This window comes from Rhinolophus sinicus, linkage group LG03 (genome assembly GCF_036562045.2).
Source record: "Rhinolophus sinicus isolate RSC01 linkage group LG03, ASM3656204v1, whole genome shotgun sequence".
Taxonomy (NCBI): domain Eukaryota; kingdom Metazoa; phylum Chordata; class Mammalia; order Chiroptera; family Rhinolophidae; genus Rhinolophus; species Rhinolophus sinicus.
The window spans coordinates 137,900,502-137,926,682 of record NC_133753.1 but is presented as its reverse complement, the minus strand read 5'-3'; the positions used below and the strand labels follow the sequence as shown (position 1 = coordinate 137,926,682).

Here is a 26,181-nt window from a genome sequence, read left to right as displayed (position 1 = left end):
GCCAGGGGACAAGAACTGGCGCAAGGGAGTTAAAATATGACCTTTGCCCCCACCCGCCCACCCCAGCTTGCTGGCAGAAGCCCGGGGGTGGGTATGGGCATCCCTCCTGGCCAAGCGAACAGTCTTGGTCTCCCCCGACTCAGCACCTCGCTTTGGTTGGTGCCAGCGGTCTGGCGGCAGCAAAGGGTCTCGGTCAGTCGGCTCCCACAGGCCCCACTGCTCAGCTGTGCGCTCAAGGGGCACTGTGAATCCACCTGAGCTCATCTACTTGGAGCATGCAAAAATTTATTTTAAAAAAATCCTCCTCCTCCCTTCTCCTCCTCCTTCTCCTCCTCCTCTCATAGGCAGTCCTTGTGTCTCCTATAGTGGCAGAATCACCTCCCGGAAAGCTCCTTGATCTCGCAGAACAAATCACCCGAATATCTCTGCAAAGGGAAAACCATGAAGGAACGTGGAGAGGGTATGCAAGGAGACACAAGTGGGAACTAATAAAACTCTTGTTAGAGGGCCTGCTCAGCATCCGTGGCGTCACTGGGCCTTTTACTTGGAAAGCCAAAGAGTTGTATTCCTAAATGAGTTAAAGACCCATTTACCTCTGTCGTGTTCTATTCATCAAGCCACAAGTTGAGAGTTCCTAACATGAAACTATTTGTTTGCTTGCACAACCAGCTGGGCGCAATTTCACGTCTGAGATATCTATCTGAAAGTGCCTCTCATTTATTATCTCTCCTTGTCAGCGAATCTATTTTCCAGCTCCCCCTCCCCACCTTTGGAGTTTGTTTATATGTTTGTTTGTTTATGATGGGACTTCTTTGCTTGGGAGGACCTGGGTCTGGAATGCTCCCCAGGGAGAGGCCGCTCCCCGCGGGGTATCTGCTGCACCCAGGATGCGTGGGCCAGGAGGCAGCAGAGAGGCACTTGCCGCCACCATTGACCCCCACCAGCTGGCGGGTCAGGGTGCCGGGTTGGCAACGGTGGGCCTGGCAGGACACAGCGGAGATGCCTTTCTCCCTGAATGTCCTCCCTGCTAGCTCTCCCAGAGTAAGCCGCAACCACCTGTGCAAGGAGGGGTTGGGGCGAGAAGTCTGGAGGGGGACGGGGTGGGGGGCCAGCCTAGGAGCTTCTCTCAGAGATGGGGGCCTGAGATACGGATTTGAGAGATGCTTTCACAAAGCCTCACCTAATCCCATAGGGCCAATTTCTTCTCTGGGGCCCTGAGCGCCAGTGAGTAACCAAGATGTAAATAGTTGTGTGATGAGTTGGGGGAGGGGGCAGCGCATTTATTGTGTGCGAAGGGGAGAAGGCTGCACGTGGTTTCAATTTTAAAGCACAAAGAAATAACATGTAATGCAGAAAAGAGGTTTATGAATGTAATTGAGAGGAAAGAAAACAATTAGCATGGTGCAAGGTTGCACACTCGATTCTCCACCCCTCTCCTCTTCTACCCTAATTTTGAGAAATCCGGATCAAGTGAATAGAATAGGTCTAGGCATTTGGATCAGGCTGACGAGGGAACCCCTGATGGAGATCACAGTGATGGTGGATAATGGTGTCTATCCATCCCCTAGTCTGCTAAGGCCTCCTCCAACCAAGCTGAAAGCAAGGGATCAAATCCCCAAGTCCAGCGTATAAAATATCCTCAGTTTTAAAAATGGAAAGGAGAAGGGGTACCTGTAAGGGAAGGGAGCTGGAGCAGACCAGGCTGGTCTCTGCAGGCTATCCTATTGTGTTGATTTACGAAGACATTTGCTGTATATAACGTTTAAAGCTGATAATATCATTGCGCAGCCAGATAAATAAAGCGTTGGCCCAACGGTGGGGTCAGCGATCGATCTCTGGGCTCAGAGGGAAAAGGAGAGAGACAGGGTCGTGCATGAGGCTCTGTCTGTGAGTTTGTCAGTCGGCACGCAGGAGCTCGAGTGTGTGTGAGCGTCAGGGTGTGCGAGAGAGAACCAAGTCTTCAGCTGGCCAAGGGGCTCATTAGCATTCCTAACCCATGGACCTGCGCTGACAACTAACAGAGATATCCCGCTCACCACCAGGCCTCCTCTCCTTTTGTCTTCAGATCTGCAGGAGAAAAAGATTTCTCGATGGAGGCTGGAGCCTGAACTTCCTATGTGGTTGTGGAAATTCAAGCTATATATATATTTAAAAAAGACCTTCCCGGATCTTGCCTGATCTTTCACTCTGCTTTTAAAAACTTCCCTCCTAAAGAAGGAACTTTTTTGCTTTTCTCTCTCAAAGTGTAATATGCTTGTTGAAACTCCAAATTTACATGAGGGAGAAAATCTTCTGAAAATATTTTGCCATTTCTCCTTGTTGACTTGCAGAGAGGTGGATGTTTATATGTCTGGCTCACATACACATGTAAAACTGGTACTTTTAGTTAAAGACTTCTAGAACATAGCAACCAGGGATCGTTTGAGCTTTTTGTTTCTTTTCTTCTGCATGGTTTTGTTTTTGTTATGATAAAAAATCATTTTATTTTCTATAAAAACGTCCTGCTTATTACTTTATCACTCTCCCTTGTTTAAATAAAGTAAATCATTCAAAATTAAATGGGATCTAATTTTATGTTAACTATCAGAAAGAAGCAATTATAGAGGCCTCCACTATTTTAAGAAACATTTTTAAATTATACTCGTTCATGCAGTTTTAATCACCTTACACCTATTTTGGGGAAAATATCTCACAGGGATAAATATGTATCCACTTTGCTCTGCTGGATCCTGTGCCTGGAACTCCATCAAATGAGGCAGATAGTTTTACATTGGAGTGTACAAATTATCCCATGTTGACAGATGTTTGTCACTTAGTAACTTCTTTCCAAGTTTTTCCCCCTCCCCTAGCCTTCTTTCTAGCTTGCTTTGTTGTTTTAAAATATGCATGTCTCTCACTGGAATGCCAGTCACGAGTGCAAACTTTGTGTCCAACCTCCCACATGAAATGATCCTTTTAGAGGGAACTCGATATGTCTCAATCTGCACTTCACTCAAAGGCTCTGGGTACAGGCCACTCACTCACTGGTCCTGGCTCCCAAATAACTCAGCAGAAACGAGTTTCCAACTAGAAATCCCCTCGAATGTCTCCCAGGGAAGAAATATAGCTCCTATAATTAAAGGAGGCAACGGCCAGAGGGGAAATGCAGCCGGCAGCCAAAAAAAAAAAAAGTAAGAGTTTTATTTATTTGCTGATTGAACGTGGGTTGTTATAACCAGCTGGTTTATCCACACTGAAAGTGCTGGAGGTTTGTACTGTATGTGCACAAGAGGGAGAGGTGGGGAGGCAAGGAAGGGAAGGGGAGGATGACATGAAATAGGAAGAATGAAAGAGACAAGGACAATATTGGGAGAGAGAAAATGATCTCTTGGGACAATGTAAGGAAATTTCCCAGCACCAGATTTGAGTAAAAACTTGTAGCTGAGAAAAATAGGGGTGGGGGACTCCGAGGAGATGAGGGGGTAATTATAGTAAACTCTTAAATGTGGGGTATCATCAGGAAAAGGAGGATTCTAACTGTTTTCACTAGCAAAGTAATGTGACAGCAGGAAAATTATTAGCTGTGCTGTGTGTGGCGGTTTTGGTATGTGGGGGGCGGAATTATAAGGAGAGAGGAACCTGAGAGAAGGGAAGAACCTGCAGGAGTCAAAGCAGAAGTGTCACGGAGCCAGAAGCCCTCCACCCTCCTTGGCAAAAGTTGCCTAGGAGGTGTGGATGTGAAATCTTCTCTAGAAGATATCAGTTTTGCATCTTACTTTTCTTAAGTTTTATCTATTTGAGCTGATTCTGGCAAACACTTATAGGATGCTTCAACTCACAGGATGAAGAACACCTCCCAATCTCTTCTGACCACCCCACAAAAGCTTCAAAACAGAAGGAGTACTCAGGCTGGGCCGCTCATTTCTATTAAAAAGGCAAAACTTTAGCACTGATGAAAAACAGATGAATTTTTTCTCCCTCTCTCTGAAACAGTTACTCTCTTTTACTGATGTGAAGTGACGTCAGCAATGCCTGTCCTATCCCCTTGGAGAGAAGGAAAGAGGAGGAGGGGTGGAAGGAGGGAGCTGGGAGAAAGGACTAGAGAAAAAGAGAAAGAACGAGCAAAGAGAAGAGGGAGAAGGGAGGGGTGGGGAGGAGAGAATGAGAATGAATATCCTACACTTTTTGGCCAAAATTCCACAAAGAGTGGGCAAAACAATGCTTTAGAAGCCGGTGATTGATAGGACACCTTTCTCTACCCTCACCCGATCTACATATTCTAACATATGGAAAGCTTACAGGCCCTGTGCACTTATAGAAGCCGATAATGCATTAGCTCTCAGCAATATTTACAGCACCACTTTTAATACACACCAGATGGTTCGCGACTGTGCCGCCTCAGCCAGCTCACTCCCCGATTTTACTCGGCGGCACTTTGTTGCAATTACGCTCCATGCTGAGACCAATTTTATTGGTGACCTATTTTTCATATTTGCAGCATTTTATGTTAAAAACCTCTTCTCTGGCCTCTTTGTAAAGGGCAGCGCTCGGGAAGAGAGAGCTGAGGAGGACGGCGGGGCTGTCTAGGTGGATATTAATATTTATCATGACGTTACCTACCTCGGGTTTAAGTGAGTAAACCGAATAGACATAAGTACTCGGGTCATTATGTTTGTTCACTCACCCCCTGTTTGTCAGACCCCCACGGACTGTCTACACGGCACGCTTGCCTCAGAGTCAATACATCGGACCATAAATATTGTATTCCATTAATTATCACACCACTGGCTTATCCTGGGCGCCGGCGTCCTCCAGCGACGCAGGGCAAATGAGGACGCTTCCTGAGCATATTTCTAGGCTGGGAACCCCGCTGAAATTTCCGCAGTGCCTGGGAATTCCTAGAGTCCGAACGCCTGGCTCACCTCGGGCTGGGCCTGCGGCTGGCTGGCGCGGTGGAGGGGTGCGGCGGACGAAGGCCCGACGCCGCCAGGAGCGCTCAGTACCTGTTATCTTGCCACGCAGAAGGCCACAGGGAGAATCCCATTGGGCACGCCGGGAAAGGCTTTCAACTTTATCTCCCGCCATGTAAATATTCCCGAGTGCCCGACTGAGGGACTTTGTTTTGCACCGAACAATATAAATATCCTATTTGCTGCAACGCAGGTGTGCTCTTCCTATCCAAACTCCTTTTTTCTCCTCGTTTATAGTGACTCTTTATATAGCCTTCCCCAGGTTAAAAAAAAAACCACAGATGTTTACTTTATTGATATAACCTGTACCGTGGTTAAGCTGAGAATAATATGCCTCAACTAACAGTCATTTAGCAAATAATAGAGGCGTTCTGGATGCTTTCCAACGTTACACATGTACTTGGTCATAAAATGATACGTGAAAAAATTAACATCTGCTTTCCTAAAATAAAGTGTGCCAAGTAGCTTTTTATGAATGCTTTCCTCATTTTAAAAAGAAATATGGAGAGATAAACAGGCACCCAGATGTATAGCATATTTATAATGGTTTTAGGACTTAAAGGTAGCTATTCATTGCACAAGCCATTTAAAAACTGACGGTTTAAAAGCTACTTAACCCCAGACATCTTCGAATCCTGAAGAGTCTTTCAAATTTTATTATTTAAAGAGGAATTTACTGTAATTTAATTGTGTATCAAGGCAGAAGTATGTGCAAGTCAGGCACTGCAGCCTGAGCTCAACAGAAATTCCAACTTGCCTTTTATTTACCTAATTTCTCAGCAAGGTTCCCAGGCCCTTAAGGAGGCAGAGTTGGAAAGTTGAGTTGGGCCCTTTTTTTGTTGTTGTTTAATTCCACTATTAGGAAATGAGGCCTACCTTTGAATTATTTCATTAGGATTTGGCCTTTTGGGGGAAGGGGTGGGAACCATAATCATTAGTGGCTTTTTATTATTTCTACAATAAATGGCTAGATTCTTTGTTGAATAAGCTGCTTGAATGTTTTGCAGATGTTCCACTTAGACCAAATCTGACCCCCTATTTCCTCCCAAATAAGTCGCTTAAACTCTCCCATCAGTGCGTTTACTCGAGAGCAGACTTCCCCATCCTGGCAAGTTTATAAATGTAGAACATATTCTTATGAAATTTCCACCTAACTGCACACACACACACACACACACACACACACATTTACACACACACATACTCCCACCCACTGAGCCTCTGAGCGTGGCAGAGGGTAAGAGAAAAGAAAAAAAGACCAGAAACTGGTGAGGCGGAATGGCAGGAGGAGGGAAGTCGGAGCAGTGGTTATACCCTTGAGCGGAGGCACGCCCTCCCTGAGCCCCTCAACACCACCCCCCGCCCCCGCTTTGTGCCTTTGGTTAGAAACGTGAGGGGTGGCCCAGGTCCGTTTCCCCCAAAGTGATGGGAAATTTGATTTGCCAAGTGCTTGGGGCGTCCGCCCAAGGTGTTTGGACCATCCGGGTGAACGGAGGCCAAGCCTCAGGCTGCTGGGAGCATCCCTTCAGCGGCACCGCCCCAGCCGCTGCGGCCGCGCGTGGGAACCGCGGGGCTTAACAAAGGGCTCCGTGGGGCGCGGGCACGTGACGAGCCCGAGCGCCGTGTCGCGGGCCGGTCGTCGGGAGGGGCCGCCAGCCTGGGTACCGTGTGGCTTCTTGACAGAAAAGGCACTGCCGGCCTCAGGCTGGCTGCGCCCGCCGCGCTCTGCCGGGAGGAGAAGTACTTGTCTGGGTCCGCGTTGGAGAAGCCGCACCTCTCATCTCTCCGGCTCTTACTTGAAAAGCACTTGGAAGAAACTGTGCGGGGAGGGCCGCGGGGTGGGCCGGGGCCAGGCTGAGGGGGGGGCCGGCCTGTGGGTGGATGGGAGGAGGTGGAAGAAACAGCTCCTTTCTGAGTGACAGGACTCCTTTTGAAAGGGCAAACAGGGAAGAAAAAAAAAAATAAGCTCCGAATGTGAATAGGAGAATTTTCTAGGTTTAGGAGAGTTTACTTCCCCTCCCCCCTTTAAAGCTAGAGATCTTTCTTTTTTCTTTTCTTTCTTTTTTAGGTAGGAAGTGAGTGTGCAAACGTGCCTTGATGTATTTTAGGAGCAAGAATGATCCATTATTTTTTTAAAAATCTTAAAGATTTTAGGTTGGTAAAAATTATTGAAACATTTTAACATGATTTCGTGGACTCACTCACCAGAGTGGATAAGGCAGCAGAGCAGTCACGCTTTCAGACAGAGGTCTTTAGTCAAAGATGGCATATTTGTGGGGGAAACAAAGAGAATATCTTACAAAGTTCTCCTTCACTCCGATAGCAAAACCTGTCCCATCTTTACTTCTTCCTAGAAAAGAGATAGTGTCCTTGTTTGAACACCTCTAAGGTGATTATTGGATGCCTCTGTGAGAAATCAGTTTTGGAGAGGAAAGCTCATCACACACACACACACACACACACACACACACACACACACACACACACACACAGATTTTAAAAGCCTGCCTGTATTTATAATTTAACCTTAGAAACACTTTTATTATCTCCATTCTCAACCCCAGCTTTTTATCTTGAATTGTGGAAGGACCATGCCTTATAGTGAAGAAAACCGTCTTTTAAAAAAGATTTAAACCCACAGTACCCCTTGTTTGTTGTTGTTACCATGATTATGATGGTTATTATGTCATCCCCTCCTTTTTGCACTTGATCTGATGAGAGAACTTTTTTAAAGAGTGTGAAATGAAGGACACAAAGACAGTATATTAATGAAAAGAAGAAAGTGGCCCTTTTAATGAGAACTAAAGAAAACCCAAATGTAGATGAAGTGTACCGTAAAAGCTGCTTCAAAGTCCATCTTAATTCCCTTGGGCTCAGTCATCATGAACATGTGATAATTGGGAGTTCTGCACGGAGGTAAGGCAGCCACGGGGTGGGGAGGCATGCAGATTTGCCTCCCTGCCCTCTAATTCCAAATACAGTTTAACCAAGAACTTGGAGATCTGACAGAACCCATATTTGGCTAATTCACTTTCAAATGCTACCTGCCCATTAAAATATATATTTTTTTCTTCCTAGCTAACTGTGCTCACTAAGGGAACTTCATCCTCTGCCCCTTCCCTACCCCCCAGCAGGTTGGTATATGCTGGGCCATATTCTAAGTTTTTATTATTTTGTGATCAACTCTGTTTAATTTTCTATTTATTTTCGAACCTCAGCCTTTCTGGATCACAAAAGTCCCCACAAGCAACACAGCAATAAATCCGAACAAAAATAAGACAGATTTCCTCATCGATGTGTAATAAAGTTAAAGGACATTGTTTTGTCAGACAAGCGCTAAGTAGAAAATAAATCTCAGAGTCTGGGGAAACAAAACAGAGCGCTGCTGGCATGTGTGTAAATTTACTTTTAAAAGCAATAAATCAATGTTAAATTAAACAGCTGGGTACCCTGTCTAGGAAAAGATTCCGTGTTTAAGAAGACCTTGATGGGAGAAATGTGCTATTTAACAAGACACCACAAAAAAAAAGTTAAAATTTTATTGTGATCTGAGGCAAGACTGTCCTGGGAACTTCTCTGAAGTTCAGAGAGGAAGAGAAGAAGAGTCAGTATAAATTGTATCCACTTTCCATTTCCAGATCTTTACATAGGCTTTCAGGCATAAGGAGACAAGGAGGTTTCATAGAAATGTTTTAGATGTTTTGGAAATTGTTAACTAAGCTCTGACATTCTCTCTTTATTGGCTTAGGTTTGTTGGGTGAGTTGTGATTTTTGTGGGATTTTTGTTCTGTAAATACTATAACCTGTGGAGATATTTTAATAAGCACTTTGAGCATATTCTTACCTAATGCTTCCTTTATTCTCAATGGAGTTGTTTTGCACAGTAAACAGCATAGTAGGAAAATAAAGAGAACTGTTATTTCATATCTGTTATGCCTCTTATCATTGAGAAGCAAACCTGAGATTGGAGTAGCATTTAAAACTCAATTGGAATACTTTAATATTCATTTTTAAAGGTCTGTTTGGTTGGTTGTTAGTTATTTTCTCACAAAACACTTCACTGGGAAAAATTGTATGTCTGCAGTGGGGCCAGGGGACAGAACAATAGAAAACCTAAGCTCTGGCTCTGTATTCCAAGAACAATGTGAATCAATGAGTTATTACAAAGGCAATATTCAATAGCAGGAAATTAGGACTAGTTTAAGGCTAGCATGTATATAAACTGGGTCCCCCCTCCCCGCCAATCTTAAAATGAAATTCCAGAAAGACTCAACAGAAGTACTTTAGAAAGCAGATATATTGAGATTAAGCCTCTTAGTCTTTTGAATTCAGTGTGACTGGTATAGTTCTTGCCTATACAGAAACCAGCAGATTATTCTTTACTTTCTTTAGATCATAATCCCAGAAGCTTTGTTTTGTTAACCTAGTTCCTCAGAATATTCCTATAATTAGGTAACATCATTCAAACCTAAAAAAAATGGGAAAAATGCTGTTTTTCCCCCTCAAGCTACAAACTAACGGGCATTTGGCAGCATGCTAGCTACCTTTGACTTTTCTTCAGCCAAAGGAAATATCAAAGACCTGGTTGCCTGGAGAAGAATAAAGTTATACTATTCATATTTGGAAGGCAGCATTCAGTTTCCATGACCGTCTGTGGCTTAAGTAACTGTGTCCTATGCCACTCAGAGATAGCTCGGATTGCCTGTCAGGAGACGATTGGGCAGCCTTGCAAACTCAGAATGACTTCTCAGATCCTGCTAGGTCTTCCCAGCGATGAGCTTTCCTCTGCGCTGAAGCCCTGGGAGTCAAGTCAGCCCAAGGTGAGCTTTCCAGGCGCTGCTCTTTGTCCCCATCTGGAGAGGAAGGTGCAGAATTAGACATTGGGCTGGTTGGGGGAGGTTGGTGGTGGAGGGGTGGGAATGGAAAGGCCGCTCGTTCTAATTAAAGACAATAAGCAATCCTGTGAGGCGCTGTCCTTTAGCCTTAGCTTGAGGCAGAAAGGGTCTGTCTCACCTCAGTAGTTAAGTTTGTTTGAGCTGGCTGGTGGGGCGAAGAGCAGAAACCTGCAGATAGTGCTGGGCTCAGGTGAGACTGAGCTGGTGGTTAAGGAGCAGCAAGTGTATCTTGAAGTGAGCCTTTGCTTCCCAATTTCCTGGTTTCTCGGGTGTGTGCTTGACTCCGGCACACTTTGATTCTAACTTTGCTTGCTAGATGGCGCTCGGTGTCTCAGGACCTTCCATTTCAGAATTAAAGCGGCTTTTTAGCACCGTTGTTCTCAACTAGTTGTGGGCATTTGATTAGCATAGTGCTGGTAATGTTATTATTGCCCTTGTTTTTGTCACCCTTTTCCACTTTTTAATTAAGGGAGTGTCCAAGTGGGAGCTGCTCATCTTAACCCATACAATAATAAAATTGAGTGAAACTGTGCACCTGAATTTAGGGCACATTTATGGCTCAATTACTCGTTCTGATGCATTTTAAAGCACTTTAGTAACTTTTCCTCCAGTAATCTGATCGAGGTTTTCAGGAAGGAGATAAATCAGAAGGCCCAGATGGTTATTTACTATCCTTCAGGTTTACCATTAGTGTCTCCACCTCTAGCTCTCACCACTACCACCCATTCCCATTTCAGGATTAATTAAGATGATATTAGGGAACTTATTACTTTCATTTATCATTATGGTATATCATTAATTGATTTAATAATTATTATAATTTCTTTAAAGCTCAAAATATGAGAATTCATGTCCACAAAGAGATGTGTTTTTATATTAGAATACAAGCCACCACAAAGCTTGTTTCATGTGAAGGATGATTTCTGGATTCTAATGTCTACTTATTTTAATTATTGGGTGTTTCTTCTCAGATATTCAAAACACTTTTTTAAAGAACTCTTTTGTGTCGAAGCACAATGAGACAGAAAATCAATAGTTCTAAGTTTCTGATGGAAAAAATTAAGATGAGCCTAAAGGACCTGTATATTGTTTTATCCAATGAAGATGTCACTTTCACGGCACCCTCCTTCTCTCATACCATTGTGTGTCCCTTAAAGAAAAGGTTGCAGGTGAAGAAGGTAAAAAAAGAAAGAAAGAAAGAAAGAAAGAAAGAAAGAAAGAAAGAAAGAAAGAAAGAAAGAAAGAAAGAAAAAAGAAAGAGAAAGAAAACCTCTATATAGACATTTTACAAACACTTTAACAAAAGAGAGTTTCACTTGTTACTTGCTTTTAGGATTTAGAGAGCCAATTTGTATAGATATGTTCTACCTCTGGGAAAACCAATAGCACTCTGAGCTGGGTGGGTGGTTTGGAAACCTTTCGTTAAACTTTGGCTGCTTGGGTGAAGAACCCCGCAAAGTCTCTCTCTAGGTGTTAGGCTGAAACTAGCAGGCGCTGAAAACCTAAAGCGGAAAATTTACAACTTGATCAGCCCCAGCCACACACCAAAAAATCTGCTACTGGTGCAAACATATGTTCCAGATTAAGTTAAGCAAATGGCTCTCGTTTTCTCAGGGTTGAAAGTTGATCATGAGAATTCAAATTTGAGTGAGTTGTGCTTCCAGTGGATCAACAGATCCTCAAAAGCTTATAAATCCCTCCCAACACTTAACTCGAGGAATTTCATATATTTTATTAACTTCTTGAGAGCCCAGTTTAGAATCTCCTGCATATTTAATCCAATCAGGTATTACTTTCCAGAAACACGTATAGTTTTAAAAGTGACTAAGTTAAAAACTAGGTGTGTTCTTCCCTCTAAAGTTCAACAGCGAAATAGCTAATGTGTAACTCAGGTATTTTAATGCTTTGTCTATTTCCTCATATACATGTCTATTTCCTCACAACTTTAAAAGACAGAAAATAAATGGTTGAATTTATTTTAAAGTTCCTTTAAAGTTCGAATTGCCAGAGGAGTAGGTGATTTTTTTTAAAAAAAACAAAACAGCATGAGACAAAATAAAGGAGTGTTAGCAAAACCTTTAATTATGTTAGGAAAGACTAAAATCATGGTGTTTCTCTTAATGGGGGTAACTGTCTTTTGCAACCTCCCTGTGGTCATCCAGCCATATCCCAGCTCAATTATTTGAAGACTTGTCTGGTTGCTAAGATGTCTTTTAAGAAAGTTTAGGATTAACTCCCGACTTTTTAAGATAGCTAGCTCCCTGGGCAAATTGCAGAGGATGGAGTGAGGCATCAGACACCTCTGGCCCTTCCGATGTAATCGCGGAGGTCCGTCCCCTCCGCAGTCGATCGCTCTTACCTACTACCAGCATTCGAGAGATCATCCCGCAGATTTTAACCAACATTGTCATTTTGAAGTTTGGTAGTTATTGTTTACATTTCTTCCTTCCCCAAGGTGTCTTGGCCAGTGTTTAAGAGATTATTGATTTCCAAGAAACTTTGGTTTTGTTTTGTTTTTTTATAACATATGAGATACACACTTTTCCTTAACTAAATAGGCAGTGTATATTTGACATTGACAAATGAGAAAGAGACAAGGAAACTATTTTAAAAGACTTTTAAGGGGGAGAAATGGATGGAACAGTAGCAATCCTCTAGAAAACCAGAGTTGGAATTAAAGAAAAGGCTTGATAAAAAGGGGAATGGCTATCTACGCTGTAAATGGTTTAAAGTAGCATCAAATACACACAGGTGGTGAGCAAACATCGTTGGAGAATCTACTTTGGGGGGGGGAGGCTAATCAGTATCACTCAATGTTTTGATTTGTTATTTTTCTTTAAATGAGCTTCTTGTATTTCTCTTCTCCACATTTTTATCTCTGGCAAAGTGGTCCTGAAATATTCACCCAGCTCTGGGAATTTCTGATTGATTTAAAATAGCCCAGAAAAGTTCTTCTGAAACTGTCAAGAATATACTTTTTTTCAAGTAAGAAATTCCTGATTATTTAAATGAAGATTTTAACTACCCTGTCCCCCAGGTCATAAGGAAAATCCCTGGTGAAGGTGATTCCCCAAAACCCAAATGCTAGGCACCCAGTGCTAGCATTTAACCCCCAAATTGTGCTATCTATTTAACCCCCAAATTTCATAATTCCCCTGCACCCACAAAGGAAACCCCCATGTCTCCCCCGCCTCACACTTGATTCCTTCTCTTGCTCCCGAACCTCCGGAAGGTAAGAATAACACATATCATTTATCAAAAGATGGAAGCTCAGTTCATGGACCAAGTTCCTGAAAATTATACCAGCAAAAGGCATGCAAACATTATGGAGATATTTCAGTTAGGATCTTGGGAGGTGGACCCCAGTCTAGAATATGTGAGTCTCCAAGTCACTATTATTCAACAGGTCCCCTTTACGACCCTGCACATTGGAGCTACCAAACTGCCTCAACATGAGTTCTCCCCAGTTTTCGTGGGAGGGTCATGCCGCTGGTTCAAATAGCCCCCGGCATGGCGGAGTTTTTCCAATAGCACAGACATGTCTTAATATTTGAGCCAAACGATTCTTGTGACCCTAAGAATGACTAAACTATGAAGAAAAACCATCTTTGAGGAGAACTCAGCAGTGACTTTGCACACTAAAAAGGGGCAAAAACTTTATGTAAGCAGCGCTTCATGAGAACGACTACATTGTTAACCTATAAAATAGTTAATAAACTATTTGTATGTCTTAAGGGATATAAAACACAGTGCTAAACTGAAGAATCACGGAAATTTTTCATTATAATATTATGTCAAATAGAGAATACTTTTATTCTGAAGTGTATTGTATGTAATTCGTGTAACTAACTATACAGAAGCAATTTGAAATCAGTTTATCAAGGCTATTTTACAGGAAAGACATGCCTTCACTTAAGATATGAGGGTTCTCTCCCCTTTTCACATTCCTGGCCATTACTGGTAAAGTTTGGATTAAGTTGGTTTGAAACTATTTTTGTACAATTGATATTTAATAAAAATCTTGTTTTGGGCCACCCCCCTGCTCTAAACATAACATTTTCGTCTTCAAAGTCAGTTCAAGAGATTAGATGAGTAGAACAGGGTTCCAGTGGGAGGGACGAGATTTCACTCAAAGCCCAACAAGTGAGGCGACTTTCACTAAGGCCAGGTGTAATTTGAAATCTTATAAATTAATCTTGACGTAGGAGTGGTGACTTAAATGTTTTCAGGGAGACCATGCAATGAAAAGGACACCACACGGAAGTGATCTTCCTTTCTTGTACTTAGCTTAACGGCAGGAAAAAAGAAAGCCAAAAGGGGGACGTGAGGAAGTTTGGAGCTTGAAGTTGAGGTCTGCAAGGAGGAGGAGAAGTGGTCGTGGGTATTGAACCAGACGCGCCCCCTTTTTAGTGCTGTCAGATAAGTTGTTGTCAGGTTCTTTAGCCTCCCGGCCAGGCTCCCGCTGCCCAGCCACCTCCCTCGGGGCTGTGATAACTGCTAGTACCTGGGCGCACCAGATGGATCCGACAGCTCCGGCCACGCGCAGAGCCGTGAGACCTCGGGTCGGGTGTGTCTGGACGTACATCTCCTGAAACACAGGTTTCTTGCGACTGAGAGCCCCAGCCCAGGGAGAATGTGCTTACAGTACAGACACACCTCTTAGACCGGAGCCAGTACAGATCTGGCCAGCTACCGGGTGGTGGTAAAAAGGTGGCCAAAAAAAAAAAAAGTTGTGTGGATAAGACTTCTACCACAAAAATGACTGAGAGTGGCTCTGCTTTTATCAGAAAGTAGAGGCAAAATCGGGGAGCAGGCAAATGGTTTGTCAACTCTGGGGCACTCGGTTAAGCATGGAGCAAACAAGACTGCCCACTCACAAACTGCATACTTTTTGAACTAATTGTCGCTCTGGGCTGCGACGGTAATATTTCAACAGCCAGTTTCCTATGGTGAGGGAGTGGTCAGAGAGAAGAATCAGGCCAGGGCCAGAACTTCGGGGTTCTGGCAAAGGGGAGCGGGAAGGGGGCGCGCTGAGCGCTGTCCATGGTGCTGGGAAGAACGCGGCTTCATGTCGCTGTCCCCACACAGAGCTCAGGTGTAAAAATGGAACGAGAAACCAACAACTAGTGCGGCTGGGAATTTTTTCTCTCCCCACGAATGTGGAAAATACGCATGTGGATGTACAATTTAAACAGTACTCAAGGAGGGCTGTACTCTGTTTCTCAGTCTGTACTGCGTAGTCTGACAACAGCGTTAAGTGGTCATTATAGGATGGCGTCCTCTTTAAGATGTTCCATACTTTAAAGTAATGTAACCATCAATTTTTGATGTTACAAAGTAAAGAGGAAGGCGGAAAGAAAAAGGGTGATTTGTGACCTTAAACATATCCAAAGGCACTTGGCTATTTCCGGATCTGATATGATATAAAAGCACAGCATGAGTTAGCTGGAGTTTGAGAAAGTATTTAAAAATATATAGATCCAATTTTATTTAAATAATTCTCTAAACTCCACGCTGACCAAATGTTGCAATTATATTTTTGTCATCAAGAATAAAAGGAGCAATTTACCTATTTGTGTGTGTGTGTGTAAGTTTGAAATGGCACAGACTTCATTCTAAGTTCTAAAACGTAGTCTAACAACTGCAACTTCTTAAAACAAATTTGATTTTTTAAGACAAGTGACCAGAAAGAAAGAAGGATACAGATAGAAATTATTTAAAAATTAGGATAAAGAACTAAACAGAACCATAGCCTACCTAGTAGGTGGATCACACTTATGTAAAAAAAATAATTTTACATATGTGTAAAATACATGCTTTTACAAAAGCGTGTGCATACATATACATATAAAATCATGTGACAAAAAATTCAGGTAGAATACTATGTTTGGTCAAACCAGAAATGTGAAAAACAGAAAAAAAATATCTTAATGTGTTAATCATGAAAATCTTACCCTCAGTAACTTGAATCCATGTGACAATGAAGAGAAAGAATTCAAACAGCTGACACTATCATCAGCAGCAAATGACAGCATCTCATTTGATATTTGATATCAAGCACTAGATCAATATTTGTGGGATCAATGCAATTTTAATGGTTTTCTTTCAAAACTGCATGAAAGCCAAATTGTGACACTCTGTGCTAGGGTTATTTTTAGAGTTGGTTATTCCAGCGGATGATATTAAGTAATTTGCTGAGGCAAAGCAAAAGTAAACACACACACACACACACACACACACACACACACCAAAAAAGCCCCCCAAACCAAACTAACCATCAATATTTCTTCAGTTGATAAATCCTGATTATCTAAGTACCAAGAGAAGGTATGAACATTTATTGGAAAATAACCATTTATTTAATTATGATTAAAAAAACCCCCAAGCCTTTGGAAAATTATTGGGAGGTATATGAAGATGAACTGGATCAGAGATACCTTTCTCAGACACAATGGGATTAAGTGGCAGTTGAGCCAAAAGCAGTGAAAATTATAAAAAGAGAAAACCTAGGCCTTTCAGCTATAGGGTCAATCCCTTCATGTGTGGAATTCAGTGGGAAATAACAGAGTTTTCTGTGTCCCAGGCAGAGTAGAAAACTGAGAGCTTTATTTGAAACTCATAGCCAGGTTCCCACAAAGGTCAAATAGAGAAAAAAAGGTAATTAGGCACACATATTGTCTATTCCTTTCAAGAGTTTATACCTTAAAAAATAAAATGCAAGTTAATAACTCAGAGGCACATGGGTCCTTAACTTATAAACTTTTAACCAGTATTCTAGGATTCTACTCTTTGTTTTTCAGTTTTTACTGCATAGACAGAAGTATTAACTCATTTGCTTACCAACTCATTTTGTTTGATAAAAATGCAAAACTTTGTTTTTTACAGATTCAATTTTGAGGAGGTTTCACCTAGAGGAATCCAAGATCTTCAATCCAAACAACAGTTTCAGGGGAGATAGATGATGGGGGTGGCCCAACAGGGCGTCTAACAAAGTGAACATTTCAGAAAAAGGTGAGATGTGATTGTGGATAGTGTTCCCTATAAGCAGATGATTAAGTTTTTAGGCTAAAAGGGAAGGAAAATCTTTCATTTGTAATATAACTTAAAAAACTTGGGAGAAATTGGTTTCTTATTCACTTGAAATATAGGAAGTTTCTGATACCTGAGCTAAGACCTCTCTTCCTTCTTCAAGATAGAGAATAAAATACTTCAAAATTATGCAATTCTTAAACTTTTTCTCTCATTGTGTTTTTCTAAAGTTTTTCTTGAAAACTGATAAACTGTTAATATATTACAAACAGATCACTTCAAATAAAAGGCATTGCATTATATGCCTTTAAATGAAATTCATACTAAATCCTGTACAGTATAATTAAATCATGCACCTAGTGTATTCCTTAACAGCCTAGGTAAAGTCCTATTTTCCAGGATTTTAATAACTCCATAACAAAGTCACTCTCTGCGTGTATCTGTATGCTCCATTGTATTTCAAGTCTGGCAGATTGCCTACAAACTAAAGACACCAAGTTTAAATCCTTTTTTCTTTAAAGAAATAAAGCCACTTTACACACAAATACACATTATGTACAGACAATTTACAGATGAACTTGAGGCATTAAAATATTTATTACAATGCCTTGTAGAATTTGAACATGAAAAATTTATTTAAAATAAATTTACAAACAATCCTGGTGACCACCATACATTGAGTACCTACTATGTTACAGGCACTGAAATGACATATACATACTGTGTATGTCCTCTATTTCTGAGGGATTGGGCATATGTACCCCATGGGTGAATATGTATATGTATAGGGTACACATACACACACATATATACATATATACATATTTTTTGATTAGGTATTTAGAAAAACCCTGAGTTATTTCAGAGAAATAAATGAGCTTCATATTCAATTGTAGTTAATTCAGACTACATTTTGGCTAATCATAATATGATGAATATTTTTCCTCATAGCATGAAGGACAGTACTTAGAATTTAACAGTTCAATGTTCCAAAAATGCTGCTCTTCTTAAGCCACTTTGAAGTAGTGCTAGTGAGTTTAAGATCCAGATCTACATGTTAATCTCTAGGTTTGCCTTCAAACAGAATTCAGTTACAAAGAACTTGGAAAGATTTTGAATCTATTCAGGAGAGGAAAACTCTTTAATTTTCTGAGGAGTAAAAACTCCCCAAGAAACTTCATATAGCTTCTTAGATTTTGCTTAGCATACGTGATAAAACATTGATTGTTGCAGTTTGGTGACCCATGAAATTTGAGGGTTAGTTTTCTCTTCAGACCAGAGCATATAATTATGCAAATAAAGAGCTGTCACTGATCTAGTGAAATACTCACAAACACATGCACTCTGAAATTGGACAGAAAAGTGAAATTGGTTGGTGATGTGATGGTGCTATGGTTTGTTTTCCTGCCAAGTTTCTATCCAAGTTCATTATTCAAATTGTAAACTTTAAAAAGAGACATATCATTCTTAGGGTGTTGGTTGCCTTTTCATTTCAGATTCTTTGTATTGGTACTGCAGGCTGGTAACAAAGTACAGTTCAACATTATTTTACCTATGACAGTCTCCCATATTACCCGATGTAATAGCCATGGAAGAAAAAGCTGAATGATCTGGAAAGATGCAGGGCCTCTCTAGATTTCTTTCTAGAAACATGTTTCATGTCTGTTTCAAATAGAACTCAACTCCAACAATACAAAATTATAATGAAAGGTTTTTGATAGATCTCAAAGGACTGGGAAAAGTTGTCTGGAAGGCCTCATGGATTAAGTCAAATTTCCATTTTCAAGCTTTTTACATTCAAGGGGAAAATACTGGTCACTGTGTGATAGCCACTTAATGGTCAAACTTTGAGGATGATTTTCTCCTACCTAGCAATTAAAGACCACTATATAATATTTGGTGACTTTACCTTTATGGTTCATTTACAATTAGCACTCCTCTAAAACCTTTGTGCTAAGAATGAACAAGAGTTCTTCAATCTAACCATGCTCTTTGGCATCGAGGTCTCCCAGTTCCAAAGTTACCATCACACAGGCTGTTGCATAATTTCAGATGTCATGGAGAGCCCCACTGATGAAATCTGAGAAGGCTCATGTCAGACCGCTGACTGCTAAAGACATCACTACATGAAAGATCAGTGGTGTGAAACTTTAAAAACATCGATCCAAATGAATCAATTAAATCAACATTCATCCCTCCTAAGTGTGAGGTTTAAAACTATCATTGTTACTTCTTCTTCTTTTTTAACCCTACATAGATTTCAAGATAAACGCTGGAATGCTTTGATGGTTACTTCTATTCTCGGATCTCCGTTAATCGACTTTGTGCTATTTCGCTCTTTTCAACGTCTTCCACTTGGTGTACCTTCTTTACTTTTAGTACAGTGCATGACAGTTGCAATGCTTCAAATCCAAAACCGCCTGACAAAGCTGACGCGTTAGGTAGGGTAGCTTTAAGCTCTGTGAAGTGTTGATTAAAAACCCTTTCCCAGACTCAAACTGATCTTTTTGGAGATTAATAGAATATTAGATAAAAGGAAGACGAACAATTCAAGAGACTCCCACTCAGTCACTCTATACAAGGAAGGAAGGAAGGAAAGGATTCAATTTTTGAAAGGGAGTACCTCCTGGAGTCTTTTATTTTATATTATTACAGCCCCTAATAAGTAATCATAAAATAACCACCGGTATTATCCTCCCTTTTTTTGGCCACCCATATTTCAAAGATGATAATGTTTCACATTTAAAGACTTTTTATTTTTTCTTCAGAGGCATAGGGAAAGTTTTTGAGAAAAAAATTTCAACTTTCTGTAATAGTAATCTTTGTTAAATGAATCAGTATTACAGATGCCAAAATGAACATGTCAGTTTAGAGTTACAAACTATGATAATGACAGGAGACACACATGTGTTTGGATTGGAATTCCAGATAATCCAGAGAAACATGAAAAAACTCTAACTTATTAGCACTGATAATATAGTTAACATAATTTGTCACCCACACTCTCTCAAAGGAGTTATAGGTTTTAAATAAGGAAAAGCTGTAAAATAAATTTTCAGATTAGATGTGGTAATACAACAGGGACTTATATAGGGATTTGGGAACAATTTACTCCTTTTGGAGAACACATTTGTTTACTGTACACTAAAATATATTTTTATAAAATGATAGTTTAACAACAGGTTCAAATTTCCTTGTAGCTAAGAAGATATTTTAGATATTAAGAAGAAATATATTAAAAAATGTTAGCTTTGTGAAAGATCCAAGCCAAACAGTGACTCAACTACAGTTAGGATATTACCTTACAGTAACAATAATAGTAATAATAAGCAACTATAAGGTTTAAAATATTGATGAATGCTATCCCATCATTCTTTTTACTTTTCTGCTTTTGTTAAACCCTATACACAAATAAATGAACTTTGGAGCAAGAATAAGACATCACTACTTGTTGAGAAAATTGTTTTTATTTTAAAACGGTAAACAGAAATATATAATATATAGGAAACTCCTGTGCTTTACTTTTTAAAATTTTTTGGTATAAACAATAATGCAATCTAGGTTGAAGCATGAGGCAGAAACTTGAGAAAAGAACAATTATTACAAGCGGATTCCTTCCCCCTTCAAATATCCATAAAAACTTTTAATGGTTAGGTACTTTAGAGAGCTCCAAAGCCAGTATCTGGCTTTTAAGTTTAAACAGGACTATTTTAAATCTTAGATTTATCAACAACTCCTTGTTTCCCATTCCATTTCCTCTAAGAACCGAGTATACAATTAAAACAAAACAAACCACATTCTAACTTTAAACCTCTACTCATTGAAAAACCTGTCCGAAGAGACCAAAACAGGGAGAAGATCAGAGCAGAAATATTAACAATTGTCACCTCCAAGCAGGCGGGCTACTTACTACCAACTGATTGTTGTTACTGCAGGAAAATTGAGGTGAATAGTATTATTACAGTTATACCAACAGACCCATAATCAACAGGTTAAAAAATCCTACATTACAAGGAACCTTATCAGTTATCAGTTGGAGGTCTGGGATGGTTTGCCTAGCTCTCTCCGGGTGGCTACAGCTCAGATCCACAAGTAGAAATTACATTTACACAACTTAAGTTTGCAAATAGCTGTCTATAGTAGTTAAATAAGGCCCAACAACCCAGTAGTTTTAAAGTATTAAAGGCAATCAAACAGTGATTTACTCTAGTTAAAAGTAAAGGTTTTTAAAAAGAGAGGTGAGAAAATCGAAGAGAAGGAATAGGAGTGATTTTATTTATAAGCTGAGCATATTCACTTTGTTCTAATTCAGCCGCAGAAGCTTCACAAATTTAGCATTGCACAAGTGCTGATTTTTAAAAATGCAACAAAATTAGTTTCCTGTGAACATTTCATATACTGAAAATACCACAATTTATAATACTTTGAAAAATGTATTCAATCCACATCAATTCTCAAATCCTCTCAGTGGAAGGTATCATTCTTTTATACAGTTCACCATTACTTCTAAAATATAAGACTGCAGACCAACGGGCTTGACATTGGTGGGGTTACACATTTTACGCTATCCAGGAGCTGGATAACACGACATTTTGATTTTTCCTCCTATGTTGTTTCTGCTAAAATAATGTAAAAAGATATGCATATATGACTACTGAAAAAGGATCACTTTATTTTGCCATCATTAAATCTATAAAAACTAATTAATGGACTTATATACCAGAGATACTATCAGCTTTAAAATTTGCTGAAATCGCTTCATAATATAAAAACATTTTATCCATGAGGTGGTTATTTTAAGTTATTTTTTCTGAGGAGTCATACAGTTCTTAGTCATTTTGGGTACATTTTTATGATGGCCTCAAATAAGGCAGGCATATTGTTGCATACACTTTTAAAAAGGTTGCATATTAAATTCAGATCCTTATCTATTAGAAACAGAATCTTCACTAGGTAATTAAATTCTTCAAGTAATTAAAAATCGATGTTAAGATTTAGTATTTGAATGTAAAAGTCTTAACTTATTTTACCTCTCCTATTTCACAGTGTTGGCCAGATCTCGGCTGGATTAAAATACTTAACTGTTGCAACTGTAGGGCAAAACCCTACAGAGGAAGTGTACTATTAAAAAATATATCATTGGATTGAGAGGAGAAAATCTTTCACACCAGGTCTTTCCCTTCCTGTTGGAGCAGAAAACTAAAAGAATCATTTTAGTCCCACTTAGCCTTTCAGAAGGAAAAGGCTCAAGAGTACACAGGTTCATTTTCCTGATGACAATAAAAAAATTCTATCCCTAAAAGGGTCTAACTCCATGAAAGCTCAGATAGCTTATTCTAGTTAGAATTAACAACAACAAACTTTCTCTACATTAAGATTTAAAAAGCAAAACTTAAGTACACTATCTAAATTACTATTCCACTCAATATACATTATATATTTAAAAAGTCAGTTCTAATGATAAAGTTGTAAATTTCATTGAAAAGGGGGCCTTGCTCATCACGTTTTGGTTCAAACAACCTCTTATGAAATTAGAGACTTGTGTAAAAATCTCATATTCACTGGCAAGGATTTTCAGCGATAATGTGGATTTGGTACTTTATAGATTTATGCAAAATTTTTCGTCTGGTCTCGAAATGAAAATAGATCGTTAGGGAGAGAACAATTTGCGCTCCCAAAACTACATAGTATATCATGGCATTCAAATTCTGAATTTAAATTTGGCTTTTCTGGGTGTGAGGGGGAAAACTTCCTTTAAAAAAAAAAAAAAAAGAGGAGAGGCATAAGACGCCCGAAGAGAAAAAAACTACTTAAAAAAGACAAGTTTGAATAAAAGTTTACTTCTGTTCGGAGAGGAAAAAAAATGGACATGATTAAGGGGGGCCGGGGATGCGGGGGAGCAGCGGCTGCGCTGCAGCGGGCGGTAGGACCGCGCAGACGCCGTTCGCCCCGCAGCGCCGGCGAGGCTCCGTCAGGGCAATTAGAGACGCGGCGGCCGCGCGGAGCAGGGCGCTGTCAGCCTTAATCTGCGCGCTGACGGGCAGCACGAAGCCCGAGCTCAGCCCGCAGGAAGCACGACCAGTGAACCCATATTGCTTTGACAGTTGCACTCATCTAGAAATAATGCAAAACGCTATTTAGATGTATATATCACGACCCTGTGCTCTAGGAAGAAAACAATCTAATGAGGGGCTGGGAGTCTGCTCGCCGACAACAAGCAGTTAGGAGCCGGGTGGATGCATGCTCGAGTGTGGGTCCTGGGCGTCTCCTCCCCCGTCTCGCTCGCTCGCTCGCCCGCCTCTTACAGCTCTTCGTGCTTGATTCGGTGCGAGCGCCGCGTCACAGCCGGCTTGAGGGAACTGGTCTTGGCCTCAGAAGCTTCGGTAAAGAATTTGAAAATAGATGGGAAGCTCTTCCAGGAAGTGAGCTCGTGACGGTCGGTGCCTGCAAAAAACACAGATTCGGTTACGAGGGGGCTCCGCTGCGGGCCCGCGCAGGTGGGGCGGCCACCGCAAGGCCGAGCCCAGCCAGGCGCAGGCCGCCCGTCCTCCGCCCCCGGAGTCCAGCCCCCCGCGCGGCCCCCTCGCGGGAGCACAGCCCTTCCAGACCACACCTGGACCCGCCGGTCCCCTTCGCCCCGGGGCTCAGAGGAATGCTGACATCCGCCAAATCCGCGAATCCGCAGGCAGCGCCCGGGGACCTCCGCCGCCTAGGACCTCAGCCCCATCACGCCGGCGCGAGGACGCGGCACGGACTTCTCCGCGGGTCGCCCGGGGCGCGGCCAGGCGGCCCTCGGGGCCTCAGCCCCTCAGGGCCAATCGAGGCGCGCGGCGGGAAGGGCCACTCCCTCTGCCGCTTCGAAACCACCCACTTCCCCAGGCACCGCGCGCGCGGGCGCGCGCGAGGATTGGTTTCCCCTGTGCGCGGAATCGGGCTTCTGAATCCCCCCACAGCACCCACGTTTCTTTGCTTCCCAAGAGAAATTAAAAAAGACAACATATCGGATATTTCTTGTCTCTCCCGAAATCATGCTTCGACATGATTGCCTCAGCGAGGTCACTGCGACCAAATTTTACGCGACGCTTAAGGAAGGACCAGATGCAAAAGAGACTTTGCCTAGGAGTGTCCTAGGCTACATTTTTACAGATTTTAAGGGGCAGTTTTTGAAAAGCTAAAAGCAAAGGTTTCAAAGCAGTGACTACCAAAAAACAAACAAACAAAAAACAAAAAACAAAACAAAAAAACACCCAGGCCTCCTATATTGTCTGGAGGAATTCAACTTAGAAAATGCAGGTTTAGTTGTCAATTTACCGGATTATTTTACTGCAGCTTCTATGGTTTCAGTTTAATACTAATGTACAGTATTTGTCAAGTAAAATCTACCTTCAGTTTAACAGGCAAAAAATAACCCTGATGTAGACATAACAGATGGGGACATTAATCTGTTTTTGACTCTGCGATAGCTTATATCATTTTACCAGTAGGTTCATAACTGAACAATTTTTAATTAATAAAAATAATAATTACTAAGGCTCTCCTATAGAAATAATAAGTGAGTAGCTTTGAGACACGTGAAATCTCTTCCTAGATCACTCAATTATGCAGAGAGATACTGCCTGGAAGTCTCCAGATTTAGGGCCTCTGTCTGATACTTTAACATTGTTAATGATAATTCTTTAGTCTGTAATAGTAGGTCATTGCTATGGTTACTCTACAATGGTGCAACACTTTGCTTTCCCCTTCAGCTATTCGCTGAGACCTGGTAACCACATTTGTTGCCTAGCAACAGTTTTGTGACAGTATCACAATCTGGGAGTAACAACAATAAGGATGCTATGGCTGCAGTCGACCAGAGAGCAGAAAGCTACAATCTGTGCATATGACTTAACTGTGGGAGCTGGCCTTACTAGAGAACCCTTGTCTTCATAGGTGCCCTCACGAGGATGCTTCTGTCCTCTTCTCCTCTGCAGATAGGTCTTATAAATCTACACTTTGAATTAAGATCCAGTATTGAAATCAAATCCTTGAGAAATATCTCCCAATACTACTGTATTTAGACTAAAAAATGAGGTCATTTCTCTATTTGCTTACTCATTTTGGGCAAAATTCAATGTTAATCAATGGGATAGAGAGATGAGTATAGGTGTACCCTGGCAAATCCTAACATGACTGACGATTTTGACAAGCCTTAATATAATTCTTGGGGGAAAAAATTATACATATGCCTGTTTGAAGCAATAGATGTGTAAATTTTCAAGTTCTTTAAAATTATGTAATATCCAGATATTTATTATTATAATCTTCACTGACTTATTCATATGACACTCTTTAAGAATTCTTTTTGAAGTTGGAGGTATTTATATTCTCCAGACCCAAGTGAGCAGTTCTACAAATGCTCAGACACATCAACTTTAAATAATATTTTGTGGGTGTATCTAGAGGGGGGCACAGTTTCTGGATAGGTTTATGAAATGCCTGTCACTATATCTATAGTGCCTGCAAATCTACTTTCATTTCAACAATAACTACTAATTGCACTTATAATGACAAAATGATTTAAAATCAATTGTATTTCTTCTTTTTGAAAGACTATTCTCAGATGCATACTGCCTGGCAATCCCAAAACACAATAAGAAAAAAAAAAGGTGTTAATTGTCTCTTTTCCTTCTCATTTCCTATGTTTCCAGGCTCATTTGGCATTTCTTCCATAGTGATCACACTTACACTTACTAGTGTTTCCAAGACTATGATCAATTTGTATGCTTTCTCAGGGAACTCTTCTCATAATTCTTCCCACCCCTTGAAAACCAATTCAATCTATGAATCTAGAGGGACCTACGGAGTCAGTGGTCTGAAGCAATTTTAACTCCTTTATTTTTTCTTTTCTGGTGACAATCTTTCTGAAGGATGAACAAATTTCCCTGGTGATAAAATCACTACAAAGGCTTTTTAGTTTTCGCTTATGATGACTCTCTGCTTGATTAGTTCTGGGCTGAAAAGACCAAAGTCCCTGAGATAACTAAGTATCTGCTCTGTCTCTCAACATTTACCCCTGCAGTTTAAGAGTATAAATAAGGAGAATGTGTGCTCTGTTAGAGGAAGGAAAATTGCTGGGAGTAAAGGTAATGAGCAAGGTGCGTTAGAGGCTGAATTACAGAGCCCGGGGTTGGGGAGGGAGAATTCTCCCTAAACTGAGGAGTGGTAACATGAATATTTAATAGAAAAACGGCTTTCCTAAATTTTTGAAAGTAGATTTTTAATATTTTTAAAATAGCACTTAGAATTTAGGTAATTGCATATCCATCTGG

At 40.8% G+C, this 26,181-nt stretch overlaps 1 protein-coding gene and 1 long non-coding RNA gene across 6 annotated transcripts in view; one reads left to right on the top strand and one right to left on the bottom strand.

Annotated features, from left to right (window-relative positions):
- Nucleotides 1–8,857: 8,857 nt before the first annotated feature.
- LOC109434639 (uncharacterized) overlaps nucleotides 8,858–26,181 on the top strand; it is a 44,392-nt gene continuing 27,068 nt past the window's right edge. Inside the window, exons 1-3 of one of the 2 annotated variants that reach the window (XR_012494991.1) lie at nucleotides 8,858–9,769; nucleotides 16,730–16,855; nucleotides 19,131–19,957. This is a non-coding gene — a long non-coding RNA (uncharacterized LOC109434639). Of the gene's footprint in view, nucleotides 9,770–16,729; nucleotides 16,856–19,130; nucleotides 19,958–26,181 lie in introns of those variants that run through there. The other variant, XR_002135845.2, reaches the window with a different exon arrangement.
- ARB2A (ARB2 cotranscriptional regulator A) overlaps nucleotides 20,322–26,181 on the bottom strand; it is a 398,527-nt gene continuing 392,667 nt past the window's right edge. For 3 of the 4 annotated variants that reach the window (XM_074328744.1, XM_074328743.1, XM_019711772.2), the window contains one exon: nucleotides 20,322–23,317. In XM_074328744.1, coding sequence (XP_074184845.1) covers nucleotides 23,175–23,317 — 143 coding nt within the window. In that variant the 3' untranslated portion in view covers nucleotides 20,322–23,174. The remainder of the gene's footprint in view (nucleotides 23,318–26,181) is intronic. The other variant, XM_074328741.1, reaches the window with a different exon arrangement.